The 23,693-nt window shown below is 45.8% G+C and overlaps 2 protein-coding genes across 6 annotated transcripts in view; one reads left to right on the forward strand and one right to left on the reverse strand.

Moving 5' to 3' along the window:
* Positions 1–3,854: 3,854 nt before the first annotated feature.
* UGP2 (UDP-glucose pyrophosphorylase 2) lies at positions 3,855–23,298 on the forward strand. The gene is made up of 10 exons (XM_010209963.2): positions 3,855–4,101; positions 9,308–9,435; positions 9,978–10,085; positions 16,419–16,604; positions 18,296–18,429; positions 18,907–19,204; positions 20,132–20,329; positions 20,475–20,717; positions 21,190–21,294; positions 22,190–23,298. Exons 1-10 carry the CDS (start codon positions 4,083–4,085, stop codon positions 22,295–22,297), a joined length of 1,527 nt encoding a protein of 508 aa, XP_010208265.1. The 5' UTR covers positions 3,855–4,082; the 3' UTR covers positions 22,298–23,298.
* Positions 18,438–23,693, reverse strand: part of VPS54 (VPS54 subunit of GARP complex) — a 60,096-nt gene continuing 54,840 nt past the window's right edge. The window contains exons 25-27 of one of the 5 annotated variants that reach the window (XR_009818131.1): positions 21,907–22,007; positions 20,457–21,201; positions 18,438–20,281 (exon numbers count right to left, since the gene is read on the reverse strand). The gene's annotated coding sequence lies outside the window, so the exon portion shown is untranslated. The other 4 variants (XR_009818130.1, XR_009818133.1, XR_009818132.1 and 1 more) reach the window with 4 other exon arrangements.

The raw sequence follows: 23,693 nt of genomic DNA on the forward strand, positions 1-23,693 counted from the left end.
ATATAAAATATGCACATTCTTGGGGATCCATGTGTGTAGCATGTCTGCTCTGCTGGATGCTTCTCCTGGGGTTATGTGTGTATATTACAGATAAATTATACATATATTTTGACGTAATATACAAACATATATAGAACATATATTAAATATATATATATATAGTTTTATATCTACAGACATACATACCCAGAAATATTCAAGGATGCTTTAACTAAGTGCAAGACCCAAGGGCAACGAAACTGGGAGCAGATCACTTCAGAGGAAGGGAGACTTCAACAAATTAGGAAAAACATGAAATGCTGCAGCCTTCACCCCTGTTTTCTCAGTCTCAGGCCCTGCTAAGGCAGCTGGGACTTTTGGCAGAGCTAAGCCCTCAGGCTGTTCCTGCTCTACCCTTAGGCTAGAAAGTAGACTCTGCTCTGAAATGGCTTTGGGGGGTTCTTGGGGAGAAGGCAGACTTAGGTGTGATGGGGAAGGGGGTGTCCCCCTGCTCTGCCTGATGGGGCTGTGTGTGCTACTTCACCTTGCAGGAAAAAGAGAAACTTAGCTGGGACATCACCTTTCAGCTTCAGGAAGAAATGGCCATAAAGCACCTGTGTTACTACTTACGTTACGTGGAGAACCAAAACAAAAAGGTGGGTTTTTTTCCTATTAATCCCTAGTCAGTAAATTAGAATGTTCACACCTTGGATTTCCAAGTACCTCCTGGACACATTTCCCTGGCATTTGTGCTTTCTCTTTTCCCCTAGAAACACCCTGATTTCCATTATCTGCTGATTCTGCTCAGCTTGGGCGAGCCAGTTAATTGGCAATAAATGGAGTGGCTGAAAACCAGACTGAAGATAGAGGGAAAATAAATGTCCTCGATGGGAAACTTAATTCGGAGAGCTGAAGAAGGAATAAATGAGAGGGAGATGAAAGGATGATACTGTGTACCCAGAAGGGCTATTTTACCTCCCCTTCCCACCGCCTGCCTGCATGCCAGAAATGAGCCCATCCAAAAGGTGACTGTCCCAGCCAAAAACCACCAGCGCTGAGCCAAAAGCAGGATGGAGAGAAGGGCTGGAGTAAGGGGAGGATGAGCCCAGCTCTTTTGGCTGCATCTCACTTTAGTGTCGGCTTCTTGGCTGATGAAACCAAAGGAAATCACTATTATTGTGTTTATTTTTTTATCTATGAGGCGTATTTACAAGGCGGTTTTTTTTAATGAGGCATAAAATCCAGGCGGTGGCTTGGGTTTGGTGCCTTTTTCCCGTTGCTGCTTACTCTTATGTTCATGATGCAATCCAGCCCCATGTTCCTGGAAGATGATGACCTACTCGAGTTCAGACAGTGACATCAGGCACAGGGGCAGAAAAAGCTTGGGTTGGGGGTTTTTTTGGGGGACATTTTGACCTCCTGTTGTCAATGTTTCTTTGGATGCTTAACCCAAAATGTTGGGGCAGATGGACTGGCTGCCAACACATCACTCCCTGCACAGCCCTCGTTGGTGTTTTTGGGATCAGAAGCAAGCTGTATGCATCAGCTTGCACGTGACCTCTGAGAAAAACCTTGCTCTCTTATTTTAATCTAGCATCTAGGCAATTAATTCTTTTAAACTGAGGCCAGGGACATGTGCTGTACGACCTCTCCTTTGTCCACCCTCCAGCTGATGCCCACCAAAGCACTCAGGAAGAATTCATAGCATAGTACAATCATTTTGGTTGGAAAAGATCTTTAAGATCAAGTCCAACCACTAACCTGACACTGCCAAGCCCATCATTAAGCTATGTCCCTTGTCTAAATCTCTTTAGTTGCTAGGGGCAGATAGACAGACCTGATCAGCCCTGACAGTTCAGTATCCTTCTTCTTCCTAAAAATAGGCTGCCAGAGCTCTGGGTACTTGGAGTTTTACCAAAAATTGCTGTTTTCAGATGTATTCATTCAGATTACTTCCACCCTAAGCAACGCAGTGACCAACACCATCAGTGCTCAGTCTTGACTTTTCCCTTACTTGCATAAGACTCAGCACAGGAGGGAAGACTTTCTCCTATTTCCACTGTAGTGAGATGGGTCACTGGCATTAGTTTTATTGCAGGTGGATAAAAAGTTATCCCCCTTTATTACCCTGTAAATTATGCCTGTAATTACCCTGTAAAAAGATAGTTGTAAAAAAAGCTGTGCCAGTACTACCTGGAGAATACCAAGCTTGCCTGTTTGGCTTGCAGGTGCTGGATTTGCAATTGTAACAGAGCTGAGCTGTAGGAACAGAGTTTTAATTAACAATGCAAGGACAGGAGTGGGACTGCTCTCACATTTTAGGTCCCTTCATTTGTTTGGGGAGTAGGATTGGAACACAAGAGGACACGGTACTCCCAGGTCAAGTGGGTTGGGGTGTAAAATCCATGGAACACTTCCAAGTCTTTGTGGTTTTTGGCTTTCTTTAAAGCCAAGAGATAGAAACGAAACTTGTTTGGTTTTCCACAGACTTTATGGGAAGCCTCAAGCTGGGAGAGATGAAGCCCACGCTGCTCATCCCAATGGACATAAGCTGGAACATAAAAAGTTCCCCTGAAACACAAGGAAGAACTTCTCTCCTGTTCAGGTGAGGGAGCCCTGGCACAGGCTGCCCAGGGAGGGTGTTGAGGCTCCTCTGGAGGTTTCCAAACTCACCTGGACTCATTCCTGCATGATCTGCGAGGGGAACCTGCTTTAGCACGGGGTTTGGCTGGATGATCTGTGGAGGTACCTTCCACCCCCAGCCATGCTGTGATTCTACAATCTCTTGGAACTGAGACTCAGCAGTACCCTGGCACTGCCCAGGTCCCTCACCTTTCCTTTTGGAAGACCAAATGCTGCCATTTCCCTACAAGGAGTGCTGACGGTGGGCAAGGGCACAGGCTTCTCTGCCGTAATTGGGTGTCTGTGGGGAAAATATTAAACACAGAGCGAAGTTACGGCTGAGGTCAGAAGCGATGCCGTCCCTCCGGGCTCGCGGGGCAGAACGCCCTTCCAGCCACATCCCACACGCCTCGCACCGCGCTTTCTTTACTCCCGGTTTCAAGCCCCGTTTTCCAAAGCTCCCGCCTTCCAGCGGCGACCGTCGCGGCAGAAAACCGCCATCGCGGTTTCTTTCCACGCATTTCCCGCGGGGGCCAAATGTCCCTCAGGAGTAAGCGGCGGCGCCAGGGACCAAACGCACGCCTGTGGCAGCACAGCAGAGCGCCCGAGGCAGCAGAAACCCTGCCGCCGCCGCCACAGCCGCCCGCCCGCCGCAGCGCACGCGCCGCGCTCCCCTCAGCGCCACCCGCCCACTTCCGCCGCCGCCGCCGCGGCGAGGGGCCGCCGGGAAGGGCGGCGGGACCCCGCCCCCGCCGCAGGGGAGGGAGCAGGCGGGGGCCGGTGGGCGGGGGCGCGCTCCGCACGCGGGTCTCCGCGCCGCCGCCCCGCCCCGCCCCGCCCCCCGCCGCCCGCGGTGCCGCCAGCGACGAGGTGGGTATGGCGGGACCGCCGACACCCCCCTCCGCCCCCCTGCCCCCCCGCAGCCGTCTCCTCCCCGGGGCGGTGTGAGGGGGGTGGCGGCGGCGGCCCCTCAGCGCCCTCGCGGGCCCCTCAGCGCCCTCTGAGGGAGAGGCGGGGCCGCCTTCAGGCCTAACGGCCGCGCGGGGCATGCGGAGCGGGGAGAGGCGACCCGGCCCGGCCCGGCCTGGCCTGTCCCGTCCCGTCCCGTCCGGGAGCGGGGAGGAGCTGTGTAGGGGAGCCCCGGGGAGGCGGGCGGCCCAGCCTGGCGGGGAGGGGAGAGGAGGGGGGAGGGTTTGGGGGGGGGGGGGGGGTGGCGAAACCCGGGGCGCGGCGGGTCCGCCTCTTTCATTGATGAAATTTAAATTCCTCGGGGTTTGGCTCCCGCCCGCCGGCCCGGGAGGGACTGCTCAGCTGAGGGGCCAGCGGGGCCAGGACAGCCGTCTCTCCCGCTGCCGCGGAGCTGCTCGGCCGCCGGTGTCCTCCCGGCCTTTCCCTTCACTAGCCTCGGGGCGGAAAAAAAACGCCCGGCAATTGAGTCTATATTTTTAAGAGCAAAGTATTTATTTTATTAAAGAGCGAAAATGTCGTCTTTTGTGCAAGGTAAGCTGATGTGCTTTATAATGATTTATTTCTTTGACTCTTGAGCTGCGTACACATAGATCTCTGCCTTTTTCCTCCTTTCCAGCAGCCCGGTAGGGCGCAAAGGCAGCGGTCGGTGTAGCAGCCCGATCGGCAGCCGAGTCGTGACGTGCGAGGGGCTTTCTCCAAGTGTTATTCGTTATATAGCCGCCGGTTCTGGTTCTGCTCGGCTCGTTTCGCTCGCCTCGGCGACTCTCTCGCGGGGTGTAGTGACGGGGCTTCTGTCTGCAGCTGATTCACAGAGTGTACGGAGGGTGGATCTTGCAAGCAGAGATTTCCCCTCTCCACGAAGCCGTCTGTTAAAGTTAGGAGTGGAAGAGCCCTGAGGTCAAACGTCTTCACTTTTTTTTCGCCAGAGACTTGGGTGTATTTTGGCATTTTCTGTTGCCAGAGGGCTCCTGCGCTCTCCTTTACTCCCCGCATGTGTGAGCGTGTGTGTGTGTGTGTGTACGTGGTCTGAGTTTTAGATTCCTTCATTGCAAAACAGGGAACCAGCCCGCAAGAGGTCATTTTGGGAAGAAAAATGACTTTGGTGCATTGCTGTGGCAGGTTTTTTTTCCCTCCTTTCTGATATTCCTAATGGTGCGTGTGTGCTTTTAGTAATGAAATCCATGCCTGTAGGTTTCCTTAATATATAAAACCACGCGGGCCTATCAACAAACGTAATGCTGTCCATAGAAAGAACACGAGTAGGGTTTTTTTCCTCTATGAAGCCCTCACAGGCTTTGGGAAATCGCTGCCGTTCACTCAGTGGCTATCCAGGACGGTCCAAAGCTCACAGGATAAATGCTTCTGCTGTATGCAAGTGTCCTGTGGCACCTGGGCAAAATGCAGAGTGCCGCAGGGGAAAGTGTTACAGCCACGTTGCTCAGGCGGCTGCTCTGCAACTTCTCAAGATAAGCCTCTTCTATGCGGTGAAATACAGGGTGAAAATACATAAAACTTGTTATATTTTAAATGAAATGGGCTTATCTCAGCCCACTGCTGAGGGTGGCCATCTTGCAGGCAAGTGATATTATTTATGAAACTGAAAGCTCAAGAAACGTGTAAAGATCATAACCAGTTTTTTAAAATATTACCAAGGACTTGGCAAGCCTAAAAGCTCTTAGAAAAAAACAAAGTATCTGCCATTTAAGTGTGCTATTAGCAGGGCAACAGCACTAAAACATGTTGCCAATGTCAAGTGATATTTTTAGCATGAGGATCAGCTGCTAGATTGAGAAATCCAGCTGTGTCTGATCATAACACCTAAACTCTTGTTGCCTGCAGCTGGCAAGAAGGGCTCTTCAGGCTGCAGACGTCTGAGTTAGCTCAGGCTGACCTGCTCATCGTTAAGGAGAGAGCTAGTGTGCATAGCTTTCACTTCAAGTGTGCTTCAGTATCACATATGTTGACAAATTTTGCCTCTAGTAGTAGGAAAAAGAAAATATTTGGGGGTGTGTTCAGTTCTAAAAGTTCTACGAAGTCAAAGTAATATTTATTCACATTGTGCATTATAGTGTGAGTATTTAAAGAGATTTTTATCCTCCTCAGGGATAAAAATTGCCTTGAACTTTCAGAGGAGTTGATGGAAGTTAAGGCATTCGCTCTGTGCACTCAGCACCGAGTTCAAGGATAGAGCATTTAAAGTTCAGCTGCGTGTTTTAACTTAGTGGTCACCCTTCTTGACTTTTATGCAAGTCGTCTGGCTTCAACAAAACCTGATTAATTTTCTGCTGTAGGTCGGTCTGTGTACTGACTTGGATTGGAAAAGTAATTACAATTCATGACCCTCAGCACAAATAACTTCTGTTTTTTTTCATGAGACAGAGGACTTCTTCCTTGAGTTGTCCCACAACTTGCTCCTGTGCTGGGTCCTTGTAGATGTACCAAGGCAGTGAAGTTCTCTTCTGTAATGATCAAAGCTAATCAGTCTTCTCTGCTTTTAATGTAGAGTTAAGTCGAGGGACAGCAGAGGAGCAATACGTACAAAGCCCTAAGTAAAGACTCACCACTGTTCTGTTGTGTGGTTTTCCTGAGCACGTCTATCCCTTATTTTGTTTCTGGTAGCGTAGGAAGACCTCCTTTCTATTAATATGATCTGCTGTATCATATTTTGGTTCTTTCATGTGTCAGTTATGAAGTTATGTATCATAAACCTGCAAATACCCCGCCATGTGCTGTGGTTTGTGCTGTGAGGGCAGGGTAGCAGCAAGAGCAGAGCACAAAAGCCTGCTAGAAATAACAGTGGGGGCAGGAGGGTTTGAGCAAAACTTCACACGTCAGACGCCACTGCAAACTCCCATTCAAGAGCTGTCCTTTCTCTGCCACTCGAGGAAGCACTTTCTGCTGAAGACATTAAAATAAGATACCCTGGGTGGTCATTTTTGCAAAGCCCGGTGTTTTCTGAAGCCTCAACTATTTAGTCATGTTCTTCTGTTCTGTGCCAATTTCCTGTGTGGGCTGATCCCCCAAGAGCCTTCCACTACTTTATCCCACCATTTTCTTCCTTCGTATAAGTGTTCAAGAATACTGGTCCCATAAAAGTGGGCTTAGACTGAAATCCGAGGCATTGGTTGCAAAACAGCTTGGAAGAGATGTTGCTTTTTAAAAGTAATTTGGGAGTTTTTGGCTGCACATACCCATGGAAATCTTTCTGCAATCATCCAACACCCCTGCCTCCTGTCTGATTTTTTTTTTTTCTTAGGGGCACAATAACTACTTTTCCTAATAGCCTTAGGAAATTCTACTTCTCTGTAGGAGATAACTGCCTTCAGATATGCAGTTGCACTGGCCTTTCTACTTCCTTGTTGCTGCTAGGGTGGAAAGGGAAACGAGCCTTCAGTCAGGCTCTTTAAATTTGACAGTAGCTCCTGTTAAAGGGCAGCAGTCATCTTTCTGCTAGCAGTAGGCTGAGGTGTGTAAATACCAGCTTTACCCCAAAAACTCTTGAGTGGCTGCAGCACAGGGACAACTAGTACTGGAACTGTTTGCTTGGAGCGGGTACACCTGATGCTGCTGTCGTGGTGTTGCTTTGGGAGGGTGCCGTAGACCTCTAACCAGTCCAAATCATGGTGGACATCTCTGAAGGTAAATGCCTTAAAAGCCTCTGCCTTGCAATGGCACTTTAAAAGCAGAAAAGCTTTTGAGTTGCTATTTCTCTTGGCTGCTTAGTTACAGTATTCAAATTCTTAGGTATGCAGAGCGGATACTTTTCCTGTACCAGGCAAACACACGTTTCTATGGACTCCAGCCATGTCCTACCTCTCTCTTTCCCCAAAGTAATAATAAAAACAGCACTAATAATGCTCTCCCCAAGCAACCGTGTCCTGGCGTGTTGAATCTGGATGAGACAGAGTGGTTGCAGTAGTTATTAAGTGGTCAAAGTAATGCCTAAGTCTTCCCTGTTGCCTATGAAGAGAGGGGGGCAACTGGTAGCTTTGGCAGTCTGTGTTTTGGTAAGAAACATCGCATCTAGCTGTCTGCTCTGCGTGCTTGAAGCTTGAGCTTTGGAAAAAGCAACAGGTTTGCTTTGCTTCTCTGCGAGCACGTTGGTGACTAAATGCTTTTAGCATTTGCTCATTAAGTTGCGGTGAATTTATAGTATTTATGCAACATGTTGCAGGGAGGGTTTGAAATACATGGAAGTATCTCTTAACAGTCGTTTTCGCTGGAAGTTTAAACAGTGTTTCGGTACGGCGTCAACCCAAAACGTGTGAGGGAGAAGACAGTACTTGCAGCAGTTCAGGATGAAAGTATTAAGATCTCATTTTAATGTAGGAGGAGGTGCTTCCTAATGAAGAGCTGCCTGTGGTTTGTACAGATTTGACCTGGAAAGATATGCCTAACAGGCTTTCAGCTGTTACCTGTTTTTACTACTAAAGGAAACATTTGATTAAAAAAAGAACCTATTGTTGATTGTACCGTTCATCTTGAGCTGGCGTTTCCCTGTGCTGCCCTGCACACAGTTATGTGCACTGCAGCACTTGTCTGTCTCTCTTTTTTTTTTGTCTTTTTTTTTCCCCTCCTCTACCTGCAAAACAGTGTAGTCAGGAAAATGGCTTCTGTGGGCTTCAAAGCAAGGATTAGATACTGTCACCGAGGCTGAGGCTGGGGAATACTTTGCTTAAAAGAATAAAACGAAATCAGAATGGTATTAAAATGAAGTGCCTCTGGCTCGCTCAGACGTTCTCTACACAGTAGCCTTTTGGAGCATATTCTAAATCAGCAAACTTTAAACGCAGGTTCCTCTTTGCACAGTGTTTTCTGTCAGCCTCGCTCTGTTCACTTGCAAAGTTTCCTCCTGTCCCTTTTTGCACTAGTATTCAGGGCGTTTCTAAAATCCAGCTATATTTGGCAATACATCACTCCCTGTGTACCAGCGAAGTGATTACTCAAGGGATTTGGCAGAAATTAAATTAACTGAGGTCTTCAGAGAACATACTCGGGATGTCTTTGGAGAACGCAGTCGCTTCAAATGCTTTCTGTTGGAAAATAAAGTCACGTTATCTTCCATTTCTTTCTGTGATGTGGACTTTCCTCTACAGAGCGTTTGTGTATTTACTCTTTTTCCACATTTTATGGAGCTTATCGCTTTCAAAAGCAAAACAAACGCTGAAGTGACAGACAGACTAATTTTCTAGGTTGCTTAGTAACTGCAAAGCATGCTGTAGTGTGAAAATACTCATACGAGAAAGTAAGGGAGGATTGACTGGAACAAACTGAAGATACTGTGAAAACGCACTGTATAAATAATTAAAGCATATGTTTTTGTTTGCTTGTGTGAACAGAAGGATACCCTCGATCACAGTGTTCTACCTAAAAGAATTGGTTTTGTAGAGAGAAGCTCTTTCACACTTTGACTTGCTGAAGTACGTTGATGCTGTAGGATGTGAATTCTTTGGCTCTCTAGCAAAAAAAAAAAGTAGTGCTGTAGATTTTTGGACATTTCTCGAGATGGATCATCGGTCTGTTGGGACTGTTTGGAGTTTTGAGAGATGGGTTGTTGTTCTGTGGCCCCAATTCAAGGTCTGTTCTCCATGTTACTGAGAGCAAACCCATTAGATTCCAGGAGTGCTAGCACAGTAATAAAACAACACTAGGAGTTTTATAGGAGTTTGAAGGCTACTTGTAGACTAAACTAGTTTTCTTATTTTTCCTTTAACCTGTGTGTTTATTTTTCTTTAAGATCTCAGCAAAGCAATGTCTCAAGCTGGCACTTCACAGTTCCAGGAAGTCATTCGACAAGAGCTGGAGTATTCAATGAAAGTCGAGCTGGATAAGATACTTGCGACTGCACCTTCAAATGAGCTACAGGTAAGAAGCATGATGTGGATGCAACTCAGGCCATCTCAGAGAGAACATAGATACAGGAAATCGAGGCAAATAGTGTACAGGGAAACACATCACAGAATACCAGTCCTTATTTTTAAGATGTGCTCTCATCCTGTATAGAAAAGTAGTCTGCATACGGTGTCAGTAGGAGGCTTTCAGTGCCATATAAACTAGATGACAGAGTTATTATTAAGTGTTTAATCATCTTTAGTTATTAAAGGTTCTATATAATCTTTAATGGATTACAGAAGGGGAGGGTAAATCTTCTTATCCTAAGGGTTGGATCAAATTCTAACGGTTTTGATTTTGTTCAAAGACTTGTCTTTTGGGGATCCAGGTTGGTTTTGCACCTGAAGTTTTAGTGGAAATGAGCTTTTGGTACCTTCTGTAATTTTATTTCATTTTTGGCACTGCTGAGAAAATAACTTGCAAACAGGTTGTACATCAAGTTTGCAGAAATGCTTTCATGACCAAATAGGTGTGCATTAAATACCAGCATTAACTAATGTGCTTTTTCTTTGTAGCACACCAAAAAGGACCTGGAAGGATTTAAGAAGCTGTTTCATAGATTCCTACAAGAAAAGGGACCATCTGTGGACTGGGGGAAGATTCAGAGACCTCCAGAAGATTCTGTAAGTTGTGACAGTCTTGTAAGGAACACAAAGCTGGTAATTGCTTCCTATAGCAAATGATGTAGACTCCCATCAACTGAGTGTATCTGCCACAGTTCTGTAAAATCACGTAGGACAACACTTTGGGTTCTAACTGAAAAGTAGTTATTTATTGACAGATGTTGTATGTGTTCCTGAACATCAGGTCTGCTTAGCATATATATCGAGTTCTTCGGTGTTATTTTGTTAGCTGTTCCTTGAGCAGGGGGAACAAAATGGGACAGATGCCATCTTACCATTTGTTACTTTCTCTGGAGTTAATGGTAACTCCTGTTAAGAGGGGAAGTTGGTAGGACCCTTGTTGTTCCCATTTCCCTCCTGCCCATGAGAGAAGGTGGTTGCATGTCTCAGATGAGACTTTTTCCAGCAACCCGTTCTGCTAAATAATTTGAAAGGGACATATGGCAGGTGGGCTGGGTTATATGGCTCATTTAGCAACTTCTGTAAGCTACAGCAGCTCAGTAAAAGCGAGGCATCTGAAACGAGTAGTTGACTGTGGGGGTTTTTTGAGCGTAATTTTCTAATGTCATCTCTGTTGTTATAACTTACAACCTGACGCTTGAACTGCTGCTGAAAAAGCGCTAAATATTTCTTTCAGCACTGTTTAGTACTGAAATAAATGCTTCCTATTAATGAGGGCATGTCTGTATTGATTCATCAGTGTCCCTAGGCTGTCTTTTGACTCTTGTGTAACTAACGGTGTAGCTGTGCTACGAATCCTTGCTCTTTGCAATGTGGTGATCTTGGCATATTGTGGGACTTCTGTGTCCTCACACATTTGTGGTTTCCCTCAGCCTCGCTGTGCGATTCAATCGAGGCTCTGTTCCCAGCTGAAAGGCAAACTGTCCGGTTACTTCCAGAACAGATGCAGGGCTGCTCTCTAAAGCGTTGAAGAATGATGCTGTTTTAGAGCAAGTCCAGGGTTTTTCCAAGGTTGAGTGTTTTCTTTGAACTTCAAAAACATGTGACGTCTTTCTTTTCTGTAACACTGAATGAACTGTTGCTTTAGGGAGAAAAATCTACCTTCAGTAAAGAGACTGAAGTGAGAAACTGGGAGTTCTAGGTAATAAGACATGAGGAAGGCTGAAGAAAAGAGTTGTTTTAATTCCAGAGGGAGTGAGGCTCTGGGGAATGAGAAATCTTTTAATTATGTAAAAAGGTAGTTGCAACAATGAAAGGAATAAACTGTTCTCTGTGTCAAGGTAAGGCCTGGGATTAAATTACAGCAATTTGATGCGAGTGAATGGGCTGTTTTGTGGAGAGGGAGAGCTATTGTCTATTTTTAAAGTTCTGCACACCTTCAGTGGAAAAACATTCAAGTTCTGTCAAGGACTGAAAATGACCAGATGGGGTATTGGAAGCAAATGTCAAACTGGAAGGTTATGATAAGGCATGGAAGGAACTTGGACAAAGGTCTCACTTAAGGTCACAGGGGACTGAAAGGAGGGCAAGATTAGAGACAGTATCTTTCTCCTTCCTTATGTCCTGTACTGGCTCCTTCTCAAACATATCCTTTAGCTATGTAGCAACTTTTGATGACAGAGAGAGAAAGAGAAAGGTAAGAGTCCTGCAAAATCAGGTCACTTGGGGTTAGGTCAGATGCATGTATACACAATCTTAAATGAAAGTTTACTTCCTAGCATGAACTCTAAATAGTCATACCGATAAATGTCACAGAAGAAAGCTTGGCAAAAATACCCGTGAACAAACTTCTTCCATGCCTCCTTCATAATAAGTATCTTTTTGTTTAGGATCTCTTGGGTGATACTTAAATTTCCTGAGCTGCTAGGAGGTGGGTTGAGTGCTCTCAAAATCTGACAGCAAACTTAATTTTCTTGGGTATTTTTTTTCCTTTTCTTCTTTTGCTGACTGTAAGAGTTCCATTTCTCTACCCTCTTGAAACCCTGCTTGTATTTACCCTGCCTCCACCTCCTCTTTAATATGTCATTCATGAAGGGGATGTACTGTGGAAGGTGTAATATGTCTTGCATGAAAGTACAAAGTACTTTTCAAATGCCCTGCAGCATAACTTCTCTCAAATTACTGTTTCCCGAGGGGTGTGACTTGTGGCATTATGAGCTAAAAGTTGGTTTCTTAAAGAGCAGAATTCCAGAATTACTAGCCTAGCTAGTACAGGTAAGAACAGCAGGAGCTTTCAGAAAGGGTAACAGGATAATTTTAGAAGGGCTTCAGAATAAAGACCTGCAGTACTGAGTTCTTTGGGACAAGCATCCATCTGTGACCATATGCAGATTTTCTCTGAGTGCTTCTGTTCAGTTCCAGTTAAGTTTTCTTTTCCTAGCTGTAGAACCTCACAGTGTACTCTCCTGGTCTTGTTAGAACAGCACAGAGATTGGTACACACAAGGCTCATTGGTAGTCTTGCAAATGATTTATAACTGCCCATACAAACAACCTTGTTTTATGAGGTGGTGGGGAGGTGCTCAGCTGCTTTTGAGAGTTTCTTGGTGACCTAGTCTCTATTTGCCCGTGATGGTTTTGGAGAATTGGTTTGCTTGCTTGATCAGCCCAAAGCACTGAGAATTTTGGCAAGTGTAATGATACCAGCTGATACCAGCAGAGCCCAAAGTATCTGTTTAGGTGTATGTGTGTAGCTATAAAAAAACCCAGAAAAGCACCCAGAAAATGTGCCAAAATGTGGGATGTTTGGGTGTTGGTTGTTTTGGGATGTGCTGGGATGGGGTTTTTTGCTTATTTGTAACAACTTAAAGTTCATGAATAGTTTACTGCATTTATAGGCTTTGTCTCTTCATTTTCTATTTTGTATAAGCTTCTTCTGACTTTCAGATTAGGTCAAAAAAGTGCTTCAGGGTTTTGCTCAATGCTGTGGGATGGTGCTATGCAGGAACAGACTGATCAAACTCCCATGGTCATCTTGTGTGTTAGCTGTTGTACTTAGTTTTTTAATGTAGGTTCCTGTTCTTTCCTGGTTCCTGACAGTAAATTGAAATAGAAACGATTATCTCGTGATATTCCTCATTTTTTCTCTGCAATGGGAGATTTCATCCCTGACTTCCACATTTTCAGTGTAACAACTAATACTGACAACTTGTAAGCTCCAGATAATGATCACAGAAATGGAACCCATTTCACACAATACTGGTAGACCTCTGACTTGGTTTTTTCCTTCTGGATGCTTCACTTCCTTAAGTCCAAAGGCTTGTTGTGATAGCTAGCATAGAATAGCTATAGTAACAAGTGTTAGTGTTTGTTTTCAGAGAAGAAAGGATACTTAGAATGCTGGTTAACAAGGAGGTAAAGAATGTGGACATGGTGAGTGTAATTTAATCCTATTGCTGTAGATTGCAGTGTTCTGTTTGTTTGAATTGGAAGCAATAGCAAAGTCCTGCTGGGAGGGAGGCCTTGAGAGAACTGCAGTGATCAAGTTAACCTCAGAATAGAAGTGCAAAACCTCATGTAGAGTGTAAAAAGCATCCAGAGCAATGTGAGTGGGAAAGGAGTCTGTCTGTTAGAGGCTTTTTGTCCTTCTGTCAGTGGCTGGATTCTTGTCTGTACCTCTTGTCACCTTGATGAACTGTGTCAGGAAGGAAAAGAAAGAATGTCAGGGTCTTAATAGCAAAATGTCTTTTTAATCTTCAACTCTGGAAACAGGGTTTAAGGGTTTCTAAAGCTGTCCCTTGGTTCTGAGTAACTATTTCCTCATTTGGTAAGTCTGGATTGATTAATACAGGCCTTTCCAGCCTTCCCACGGTGACAGCGCCGATGCTCATTTTGTCTGTGTCTGACAAACTCCTGTGAACTTCCTTGCAGTAGGAGTGTGCTTCTGAAATCTGTCAGTCAAACTCCCAACGTTGCCTCATGCGAAGAGTTGTGAAAAATCGCTTCTGTGACATTGGCTGCAAAACCAAAAGCAGCTAGATGGGTCATCTTAGAACGATCCCAAAGCACAGTTTTGAGATGTCTCAGATGAGTAACGCTGTAGACATCCGTCTGTAAGCCATGTCATTCCTGCTGGGTTTTGTTCCTGAAGTTATTTCCCCATCAGCACTTGCTTGTCAGGTCCGCTCTTCCAACCCCTACAGCAAGAATTGATTTTTATGACTGTGGAGGACTTCTTAGGCTTGTACACAAGCTCAGAGGGGGTGAGGTAGTTCTGCGCATCAGTGCCTTCAGATGCCTGGAACTAAGGAACCTGCTTGAATTTAAGTACCTGATGCTTGTTATTCTCTGAATTAAAGACCCTTCAAGATCCAAGTCATCATTCCCAGTGCCCGGGTCAGAAGAAACTGAAATATTTAGTGAGACTGAGTTATAAATTTTGAGTTGTTGATGCAGCTTCCAGTGAACCAAATCCTTGATGGAGGGCCTGAGTGGAACTGCATCGGGATTTTACTCTTGAGCTAGTTTCAGGCACAATAGCAAAGGTATAAAAGGGTAGTTGGCACTTGAGCAAAAGCAAGTGATTTTCAGGCAGCCTGGCCCTGAACCGAGTGTCAGACTTGCTGCTTTTCAGAGAGCTCTATTGCGAGTGACGTGAGGAGAACGTCGCGAGGCCTGAAGGTTGAAATCATTCTTTGGCTGGTTCAGGCAGCATCTGAACACTGTGGCTGTGACTCACATCCCACTCGGCTAAAGCTCAAACCTAGATGTTTTAAATCTATTTGCAGTCTAATACAGAGTGATTTTGAACTTAGAGGAGATGGAAAGTAGGTAAATCTCAGAGTGTAAAGCTCTGTAGGTTGTGCTTGTAGTGGATTGTGCAGTAAGCTTTCTGAGGTACCTTTAGTACATAAAAATCCTTGTTGATTATCTCTGTTGATAAGAAGAATGGTTGTTTTTCAAGGTGTCTGCCCAGACTGAGTACAATCTCTGTGGCTGACAAAAGACAGCAAGATTCTGCTTTTTGCACACTTCTGTTCCTGCAAAGTTGTAGGAACTTGGGGAAGAAGTCCCCGCGTATGACCTCTGTGAAACGGCAGGGACCGTCTTCTCCCCGAGCTATCCAAACCCCATGTGGAGAGATCTTGTTTTTAAATATACACCACAAGCTTTCCAGATGCTGCCTAAAGCAGGATCTCCCTAAGGTGAGGGATCAGCTCTAATCTGCTGCCTGTGGCAGACAGGAATGCTGGAATTGCGCAAACTCTCCTCTGTCCCCGTCATGCATCTGGGTAAGAAATCTGACTCTTGTTCCAGCGCTGAGAGAATTTCCCTGTGAACCCCGGCCTGACTTGCCCAAAGCAAACACCATTCTGGAAACTACTCTGTATGTATTTGTCTTTGGAAATCAGCTGTGGATCTTACACACCCCTTATCAGAACTCAAATTGTTTTCTTGCTGCTAGAATACACACAGCACTGAAACACCAAGGCTTTTCTTCCAAAGAAAATCTCTAGAAGGGCAGGCTAAAGGATAATTGTATTGATTTTGCTCTAACAGTTTTGGCACAATACTGATTGTTGCATTGTTACCTTTGTTTCTTGGACTTTAGGTGCTTTGGATTAGGGGACAAGCAATGCCTGATGCAAGGCATGCTGTCATTACAAGCTTGATTATGCTCTCCATCACTAGCCCTGTACTATTGTTTTTAAACGTGTGGGATAGGGCTGTCAGCAAGGTAGAAACTTTCTGCAGGGTTTAATTTGAGCTGAATGAACATGTCTTGAAAATAGCAGGGTAAGAACTAAGAATTTTTATTATTTTGGATTAGTAGTTGGAATAAAACCTGGTTTTGGCTGAGTCAAAGAACCAACCTTTTGCCAAGAATGTTGCTTCTGTCCACCCCGGAGCAAAGGGTAAAAAGAAATAATCATCTGAGAGTTTGAGCTGCTCAGGGGAGAAAAGTTTTATATCCTGCAAGCAGGGCCCATGTTCTTAAATTGTGGGTATCCTACTGGGAAAGTGAGGTGGATGGCTCATAAAGAGACTGGCCCCCTCTCCTGCAGGATGAGAAAAGGGCTGTGGTAAGTGGCATAACTGGCCTGGCTTCTTCCTTACCCCTTCTCACCATCGAGGTGGAACCACCCCCTGGAGGAGCAGTGACAGCTCTTCTCATCAGGATGAAGCTGCGTGTGTGTGGTGGCACAAGGTCTGTAGAAGCTCTCAAGAAAAGAGGTTGTTGGAGTAACAAATCTGGTTACTTGTAACGAACTGGATTACTGTAGACTCATTTTGCAAATGTTCTTTAGTGTCATAAGGCTTATGAACAAATGTGGGTGTTATTGCCAAACATGAAGTTTTGAAGGTCTATCAGAGAAAAGCAATTTCTTTCCAAATACCTGACTGCTGGCATTGGGTTGGTTTGTTTTTTCAGATCCAGCCCTATGAGAAGATAAAGGCCAGAGGGCTGCCCGATAACATTGCTTCTGTCTTGAACAAACTGGTGGTTGTGAAACTCAATGGCGGCTTGGGCACAAGCATGGGGTGTAAAGGCCCCAAAAGCCTGATTGGGGTGCGGAACGAGAACACCTTCCTGGATCTGACAGTTCAGCAGATTGAGGTAACTTTGGGCTGGGACTTTTCTACCTTGGAAGCAGTGAGACAGCCTTTCCTCTGTGACTTTTTAAGAAAGAGCACAGTGAAGACTTGCCACAAGTAAGAGGAGAGGAAAAGGAGGGCTGATCACAGCACTGGTGGAGAATTGCTTTGAAAAGAACAGGCACTGAAGGGACAGAGCCAGCAGTGCCTGAACTCTGCCTGCTCCACCCATGTCAGCACAGGTCACACAGCCTCTGCACACTGACCTGGCAGCAGGGGCAATGTCCAGAAGTGCAAACAGCCCAGCTCTAGAGCTGGCCTGGCATGGCCAACTCCCAGCCTTGTTGCTGACTTCTCCAGGTGCAAGTCTTTAGTTTTTAAAAACTTTTTAAATGTGCATTAGAACTCTCCACAGCAGCTCAGAGTCCCTTGTCGAATTACAGCTGTCCTGCTGGAAGTGACCACTGTCCCTTTGCTCTGAAAAAAGAGAAGTAAAAGGAAATAACAGCTGTTCATAGCTGTTCATAGCTGTTCATAGCTGTTCATAGCTGTTCATAGCTGTTCATAGCTGTTCATAGCTGTTCATAGCTGTTCATAGCTGTTCATAGAATTACAGAATGGTAAGGGTTGGAAGGGACCTTTAGAGATGATCTAGTCCAATCCCCCTGCAGAAGCAGGTTGCATAGGAACATGTCCAGGTGGGTCCTGAAGACCTCCAAGGAAGGAGACTCCACGACCCCTCTGGACAGCCTGTGCCAGGGCTCCCTCACCTCAACAGTGAAATAGTTTGTTCTTAAGTGGAACTTTTTGTGTTCCAGCTTTATCCTATTACCCCTTGTCCTGTTGCTAGCTACTATAGAAAAAAAGGGATGCCCCAACCTCCTGACACCCACCACGATGTTGAGAGAGGATATTTCAGTTTATGCTTTTCCTGCAGAATATTCCTCTTGCAGGAGATACTTGAGATGGTCATTAGAGTAGGAAATCACGTGTGCCTATTCCAGGAGCTCCAAGAGTTTTTGCCTCAGTTTGTTTGCAAGTGACCCTCCCACAGGTGTTAGTGCTACACCAGACACATGTTGATATCCAGCTTTCTCAGAAGGGCCCTTGTGGAAGTCCCAGCAGACTGATACACAAACCTTTCAACTCCCTGAAGTATGTTTCTTGTTTCTGTTTTGGATGGGACACTGTCATGTTTTCTGATCTTTGCTGTCCACGTGGGACTGCTCGTGTGTGTTTCAGCTCGATGCCCACATAATTGAGGCTGGGCCATGTCATTATGTACCCCATATGCCATTGTCCCTCTCGTAGCACAAAGTGCTGACTCTGCAGAGAAGGTTTTGAAACCTTACCCTGATAGACTTTAGTAATTTGGGGGAAAACATGCCTTTTGTAATCAACAATGGCCTAAAATTTCAAATCATCATTTTGTGGCGTTGTGCTTTTTAAATGTCAAACCTCAATGTGGGTCTAAAAACGAAGATTAATTTTGTATTAATTAATGTGGGCTTTATCTTTACTACTCACAGGGATTTGTTTTCCTTTAACCTGACTTATTAGCCATTCTGTTGGCATAAGCAGCTCTCTCATTTATTTCATGCATTCATTATTTCCAGTCTGCGTTATCTAACAATTTATTTCTCCCTAAATCTGAGGTGTCAGAGTTAAAGCTCACAGTAACATGCTGAATTTACAATTTCTTTCCTATCCCAGCACTTAAACAAAACCTACAACACCGATGTTCCCCTTGTCCTCATGAATTCCTTCAACACTGACGATGACACAAAGAAAATCCTGCAGAAATACAGTCACAGCCGTGTGAAGATATACACTTTTAATCAAAGCAGGTATCCAAAAACTTCTCTGCTTGGGGTGAAAGGGAAAGAACAAACCGGCTGCGTTTCTCCAGATGCCAGGTGGTGGGGGGTTTTTCACTGGAGATGCTGGGGTGGCAATAGTGTCTGCTGTAGCAGTGAGTAGCGGTGGTGTGCTGGGTGCTGGCCCTTGGCTCCTGCATTTGCTGCTAGGACAGCTGGGTTCTGGAGGGGGACAGAACACGGCTTCCTTAGCCCTGAACCTGTGTGCCAGAGGAAACCTGTTGCACAGTGTGCCTGGAGAGATGTGGCTTTAAATCCTTGAATGAGAGACCTGCCCTCTGCAGCTCCTCAGTGACGGCTCAGTATTCAATTCAGAGGACTTACACTAATCCGGAGGGCTTACCCTCAAGAGCTGGATGAAAAAGCCTGTGTAGTCGCACCTTTACTATTATATTTTGGGGTTGATTTCTGTTGTAGAGAACTTAACAAAGCCCATTGTCTTCCCAGGTATCCTAGAATCAACAAGGAAACGCTGCTGCCCATAGCCAAGGACGTGTCTTACTCAGGAGAGAACACGGAGTGCTGGTACCCCCCAGGCCACGGGGACATCTACGCCAGTTTCTATAACTCGGGTCTGCTGGATAACCTCATTGCCGAGGGGAAGGAATATATTTTTGTATCCAATATAGATAACTTGGGTGCCACTGTGGACCTTTACATACTCAATCATCTTATGAACCCACCCAATGGAAAACGCTGTGAATTCGTCATGGAAGTCACAAACAAAACCCGGGCGGATGTGAAGGTAAAGGGAAAGGGTTGTGGGAGTCTGTCCGAGCGCGTGGTGTGAGGGTGAAAAGCTCAGCCTCTTCTCTATGCATGAATTCAGACATACATCCAGGCTTCTTACAGCTATTTCAGGCACCGTTTAACACATCAGCTGTGATCTAATTTGAGATGCACAAAATCAGCAAGTTTATGAAGTTCCAATTCATGGAACAAATTGGCTCAAGGTTCTGGGTGGCAGCAGATGAGGCCAGCCAGGGCTTGACTGATGACTGAAAGCACGAGTGATAGCTGCAGGTCACAACCTCCATCCCTTACCGAGGGGAGAGGTCTGGGGATGGTTACAGCAGTTGCACAGCGGGTGTTACACACCCCAGCTCGGCCTGGCTGCTGCTCTGCCCCTGCCCCAACCGCCTGACTTAGCACAAAGTCTGTGTTTAACAACACCTCGTGTGTTTATGGTACATATCAAATGCTTCCCACGGGCATTTGTCCCGTCACTGGACTTTGCCTCTATATTCTTTTAAACGTGAGGAGGGGCAGATGTGATCTCTGTATTCATTAGACAGTCAACAAGCTGTGACTTAGCCCTGCACACCCACAGAAATGCACACTCAGAATGCAGCTCAAGTTACTGATGGACTGTTTCTCCCATAAATGCCACAAATACAACTTTTAGATTTGCAGCACTTAATGGAAATTGTTGAGACTTGTTTTATTTATAAAGAATTAACTGTCTAGAATGCTGAAATGTGATTGTTGGGAGTTCTGACTGTACTTTAAACATAGCCTGTAACTAGTAACCTGTAGCTGAACGTGAGGGCCACCTTTTCACTGAGGTTCATCTTGAAATGCCAACAAAGCAGGTGGTTGGTTTTGGGGTGAGGGGAAGGTTTCTCTGGCATCTTGTGAACAGGACTAAGAACTTCTTCTTTGCCCCTTGCAGGGTGGGACGCTTACGCAGTACGAAAACAAGCTGAGGCTGGTGGAGATAGCTCAGGTTCCCAGAGCACACGTGGATGAGTTCAAGTCCGTCTCAAAGTTCAAAATCTTCAACACCAACAATTTGTGGATTGCCCTGTCTGCCATTAAAAGGCTGCAAGAGAAAAACGCCATTGACATGGAGATCATTGTAAACCCAAAGGTAACGAGCTGGGAAGTGCAGGGGAAGAGCTGTGTTTTGAGGTCTCTAAAGGAAAAGAGCCTGTCTGGCAGTGACTTTGGGGCTCTGGCCCTTGCTCAGCTTGAGCTGTGAGGGCCCCTGTGTTTACCTGAATTTTCTCTTCCAGACTCTGGATGGAGGCTTGAACGTTATCCAGTTGGAGACCGCGGTTGGTGCTGCTATTAAGAGTTTTGAGAACTCTCTGGGGATAAACGTGCCTCGGAGTCGTTTTCTGCCTGTGAAGACCACGTCAGATCTCCTGCTGGTGATGTCCAACCTGTACAGCCTCAACGCCGGCTCTCTGACCATGAGCGAGAAGCGGGAGTTTCCCACAGTGCCTCTTGTCAAGCTGGGAAGTTCTTTCACAAAGGTAAACTCCTATAATTATACTCTTCTTTTCCTTTTTACTCAAAAGACAGTCTGAAGCAACAAGTTACAAGTGAAGTTTACTGTGTCTACCTCTGCCCATCTGGGCATTCCCCTTTATGCCATTTGTAAAGAAGCGCCAGGCTGTTGGAGTACCAGCCACCTGACCGGTGTGCCTGATGCCATACTGCTGGTGGGTGCCCCTTCACCTTGTCTGTTGGTGAAAGGGAAGGTGCAGGGGGTTGTCTGTACTCTCCAGAGCCCACCCAGCTTTGGTGGGATCCTGCTCTTGCTGCTGCTTGTAGTAACCACTGACAGAGATGACAACTGCATTGCTTTCAAAGTAGTAATTCTTAGATGAAGTCAGATGTAGGTTCTGGAAAGGTACCTGAAAGGAGTTTTCAAGAAGCTCCTACACTTGTCTTAATCCACAAATGGGTTTTTAATCTGTCTGTCTTCTTTCCTCTCTCCAAAAGGTTCAGGATTACCTGCGGAGATTTGAAAGTATTCCAGACATGCTGGAGCTGGATCATCTCACAGTTTCAGGTGACGTTACGTTTGGGAAGAATGTTTCATTAAAGGTGAGTGTGTCACGGGGATGCCGCTGCCCTAAGGGTGATGGATCTCTGCTCCCTGGTACCTGTCCCTGGAGGCACTCCTGGGAATTCAGTAACACATTGCAGCAGCAAAAACCAAACAGCAACCCTTGTGAAGGGGATGCAGGAGTTAACAGTGCAGCTGCTGCTTTCTATAGTCCTAGAGATAAGGTTAGTCTATCAACCTCAAAAACACTGCAGATCTCATTGTTCTGCATTCTAAATGCTTATGGCTTTGTCCTTTACCTCTGCAAGGTGCCTCCCAGGCTAGCCACAGCCACAGGCCCCTTCTCATCTGTTTGAGGTTCTTGATTTATTAGCAATGTCAAAGCTGAGGAAGTTATTTTCTCTCTCAGGATCTGGCTGCTCCCAGCAGAACACTGTCATGGCCCTCTAACAGTCCAGGGGCAAGATAGCTGCCACCATGGAGCTGTGTGAGCTGGGGCTGTGCCCACAGGGCTGTTACCAGAGTGCCTGCTCACACACTTGTGTCCTGCCCTGCTCCTTCTGTTCCTATTTGCCTTACAGCTGTAAGGAGGACAGATGGGGGAACATTTTTTCCACCTCAAAGCAAGCAGAAGTAGAAAAAGCACTTACTGCAAGCCTGTGTCTTCAAAGAAGGCATCCGCTCTTCTTGTAAGCTGATAGTGTCTAGTGTGCTTGTAATTACAGTATTTCCAATAGTACATGTTTAAAACCTTGGTTGGGGGGAGGAAAAAACAGGTCAATGCAGCAGCAAGACAACACAGTGCAGCCAGGATCTGCCTGTGTTACCGAACGGACACCACACTGCTCCTTAGCCACCACCACTCCAGCTCATTCCAAGGCAACAGTTAACATAAAGTTTCTAATGGCTTTGTTGTGTTCTCTGCAAATGCAGGGAACAGTCATCATCATCGCAAACCACGGCGACAGAATCGACATCCCGGCTGGAGCTGTGCTGGAGAACAAAATCGTGTCAGGCAACCTGCGGATCCTGGACCACTGAGGCGGGCAGGGGCACGGCTGGGCCGGAGGATGCTGTGCTGCGCCAGCCTCGTTGGGGCAGAACCTTTGAAGCATTAGAAATCCAAGTACACAGAGGGCCTACGCTTCGTCATCGTCACAGTACCCTGCAGTATTAATTTCAACTTAATTTCTCTTGCTTATCTCGTTAAGCAGACACATAGCGCCATGGATGTGCGTAAGTAACGCTTCAGTCCTTAAAGAGATTCTGTAACTCAGTTAATATAACCTTGAAGTGCAATACTGTTTGTCTTGCGGTAAGATGGACAGATCTTCTTCGATAAGAAGTGCAGAGGCTTGCCTCGAACAGGTAGTAGTTTTGCATTGCTGTTAACTGCAGAAATGAAGCTGTGAAGCAATACCCGTGGGACAACACGGTTAGCTACTCACGTGATGACTTTTTATGAAGTACAAGTGCAGGCACAGTCAAAAACCCAAAGTTTCACTACTGCTAACTGGGCTGTCACACCCTGTAGTTCCTGTGCTCACACCTTTCCCCACTGCAGCCCTCTGGAACCCCCCCAAATTCCATCTGGGATGTCCCATCCCCACTGTACGTCAAGATACTGGGGTAAGGCTGTCAATACCTCCATTTCTGTATCATGAGAGTGGGAATCGTCCGTGTTCCAAACTCGCCCAAAGAACCTAATACTTGAGAAAAAAAGATCCTCAGTATCCACATGTGGTGTTTGCTTTTTCACATCCCATCTCAGACTGGCTCTCCTGTTAACTATCCTCATCCTTAAGCTGCCCTCTTCTTCTCAATCAGTGGATCATGTTGACTACAGCCATGTTCATATTGTCACAGCCATGTATGTTAATTTATCTTGAGTCATTTCTAAATTTGTACAGGAATGGAAATCCCTGTCCTGATCACTATTGAGTTCTGAATGTTTCTCTTGTATTTACATGCAGACAACTTTATTTTATAAGCTTAGTATAACACTGGTATGTATCATTAAAGAAGTTGGTCTTTAAAAAACAGCTCTGCTTTTCTCTCTTTATTTGGGCTGACATGAGTGACATCTGTGATGCCCCAGCATGGGCACGGGGTTAGGCCCTGAGACGAGGGGAAGATGAAATACACAGGCACTTCTCTGAGTCTTAAAAAAGTAGTGTTAAAAACTCCTCATGTTTCAGTTGCAGCTTTCTTAATAGTGCAACCTGAAAATGCCTGAAAACTCAAAAATGCTTCCTGCCACGTTTCTGTGTCCTCCTCTCTCCTACACGCTCCCCTGTGCCTTTGCAATGGTGGAACAAGCTGGAAAGTCCTGCCCCAGGCCACCATCCCCACACCAGCCTTTTTACTACCTTCAGGTTCCACGGCACTGCTACTGCTGATCCTTTCCCAGCTCTTTCTGCAGGTCCTGCCTTCAGGG

The sequence above is a fragment of the Colius striatus genome, chromosome 2, assembly GCF_028858725.1.
Source record: "Colius striatus isolate bColStr4 chromosome 2, bColStr4.1.hap1, whole genome shotgun sequence".
In the NCBI taxonomy this organism is placed as follows: domain Eukaryota; kingdom Metazoa; phylum Chordata; class Aves; order Coliiformes; family Coliidae; genus Colius; species Colius striatus.

Excerpts from the sequence above, each read along its gene's own strand:
- UGP2 (XM_010209963.2), top strand. Across the intron at positions 16,605-18,295 it reads TGACAGTTCAGCAGATTGAG|CACTTAAACAAAACCTACAA; the intron begins GTAACTTTGGGC and ends TTCCTATCCCAG. Across the intron at positions 18,430-18,906 it reads TACACTTTTAATCAAAGCAG|GTATCCTAGAATCAACAAGG; the intron begins GTATCCAAAAAC and ends TTGTCTTCCCAG.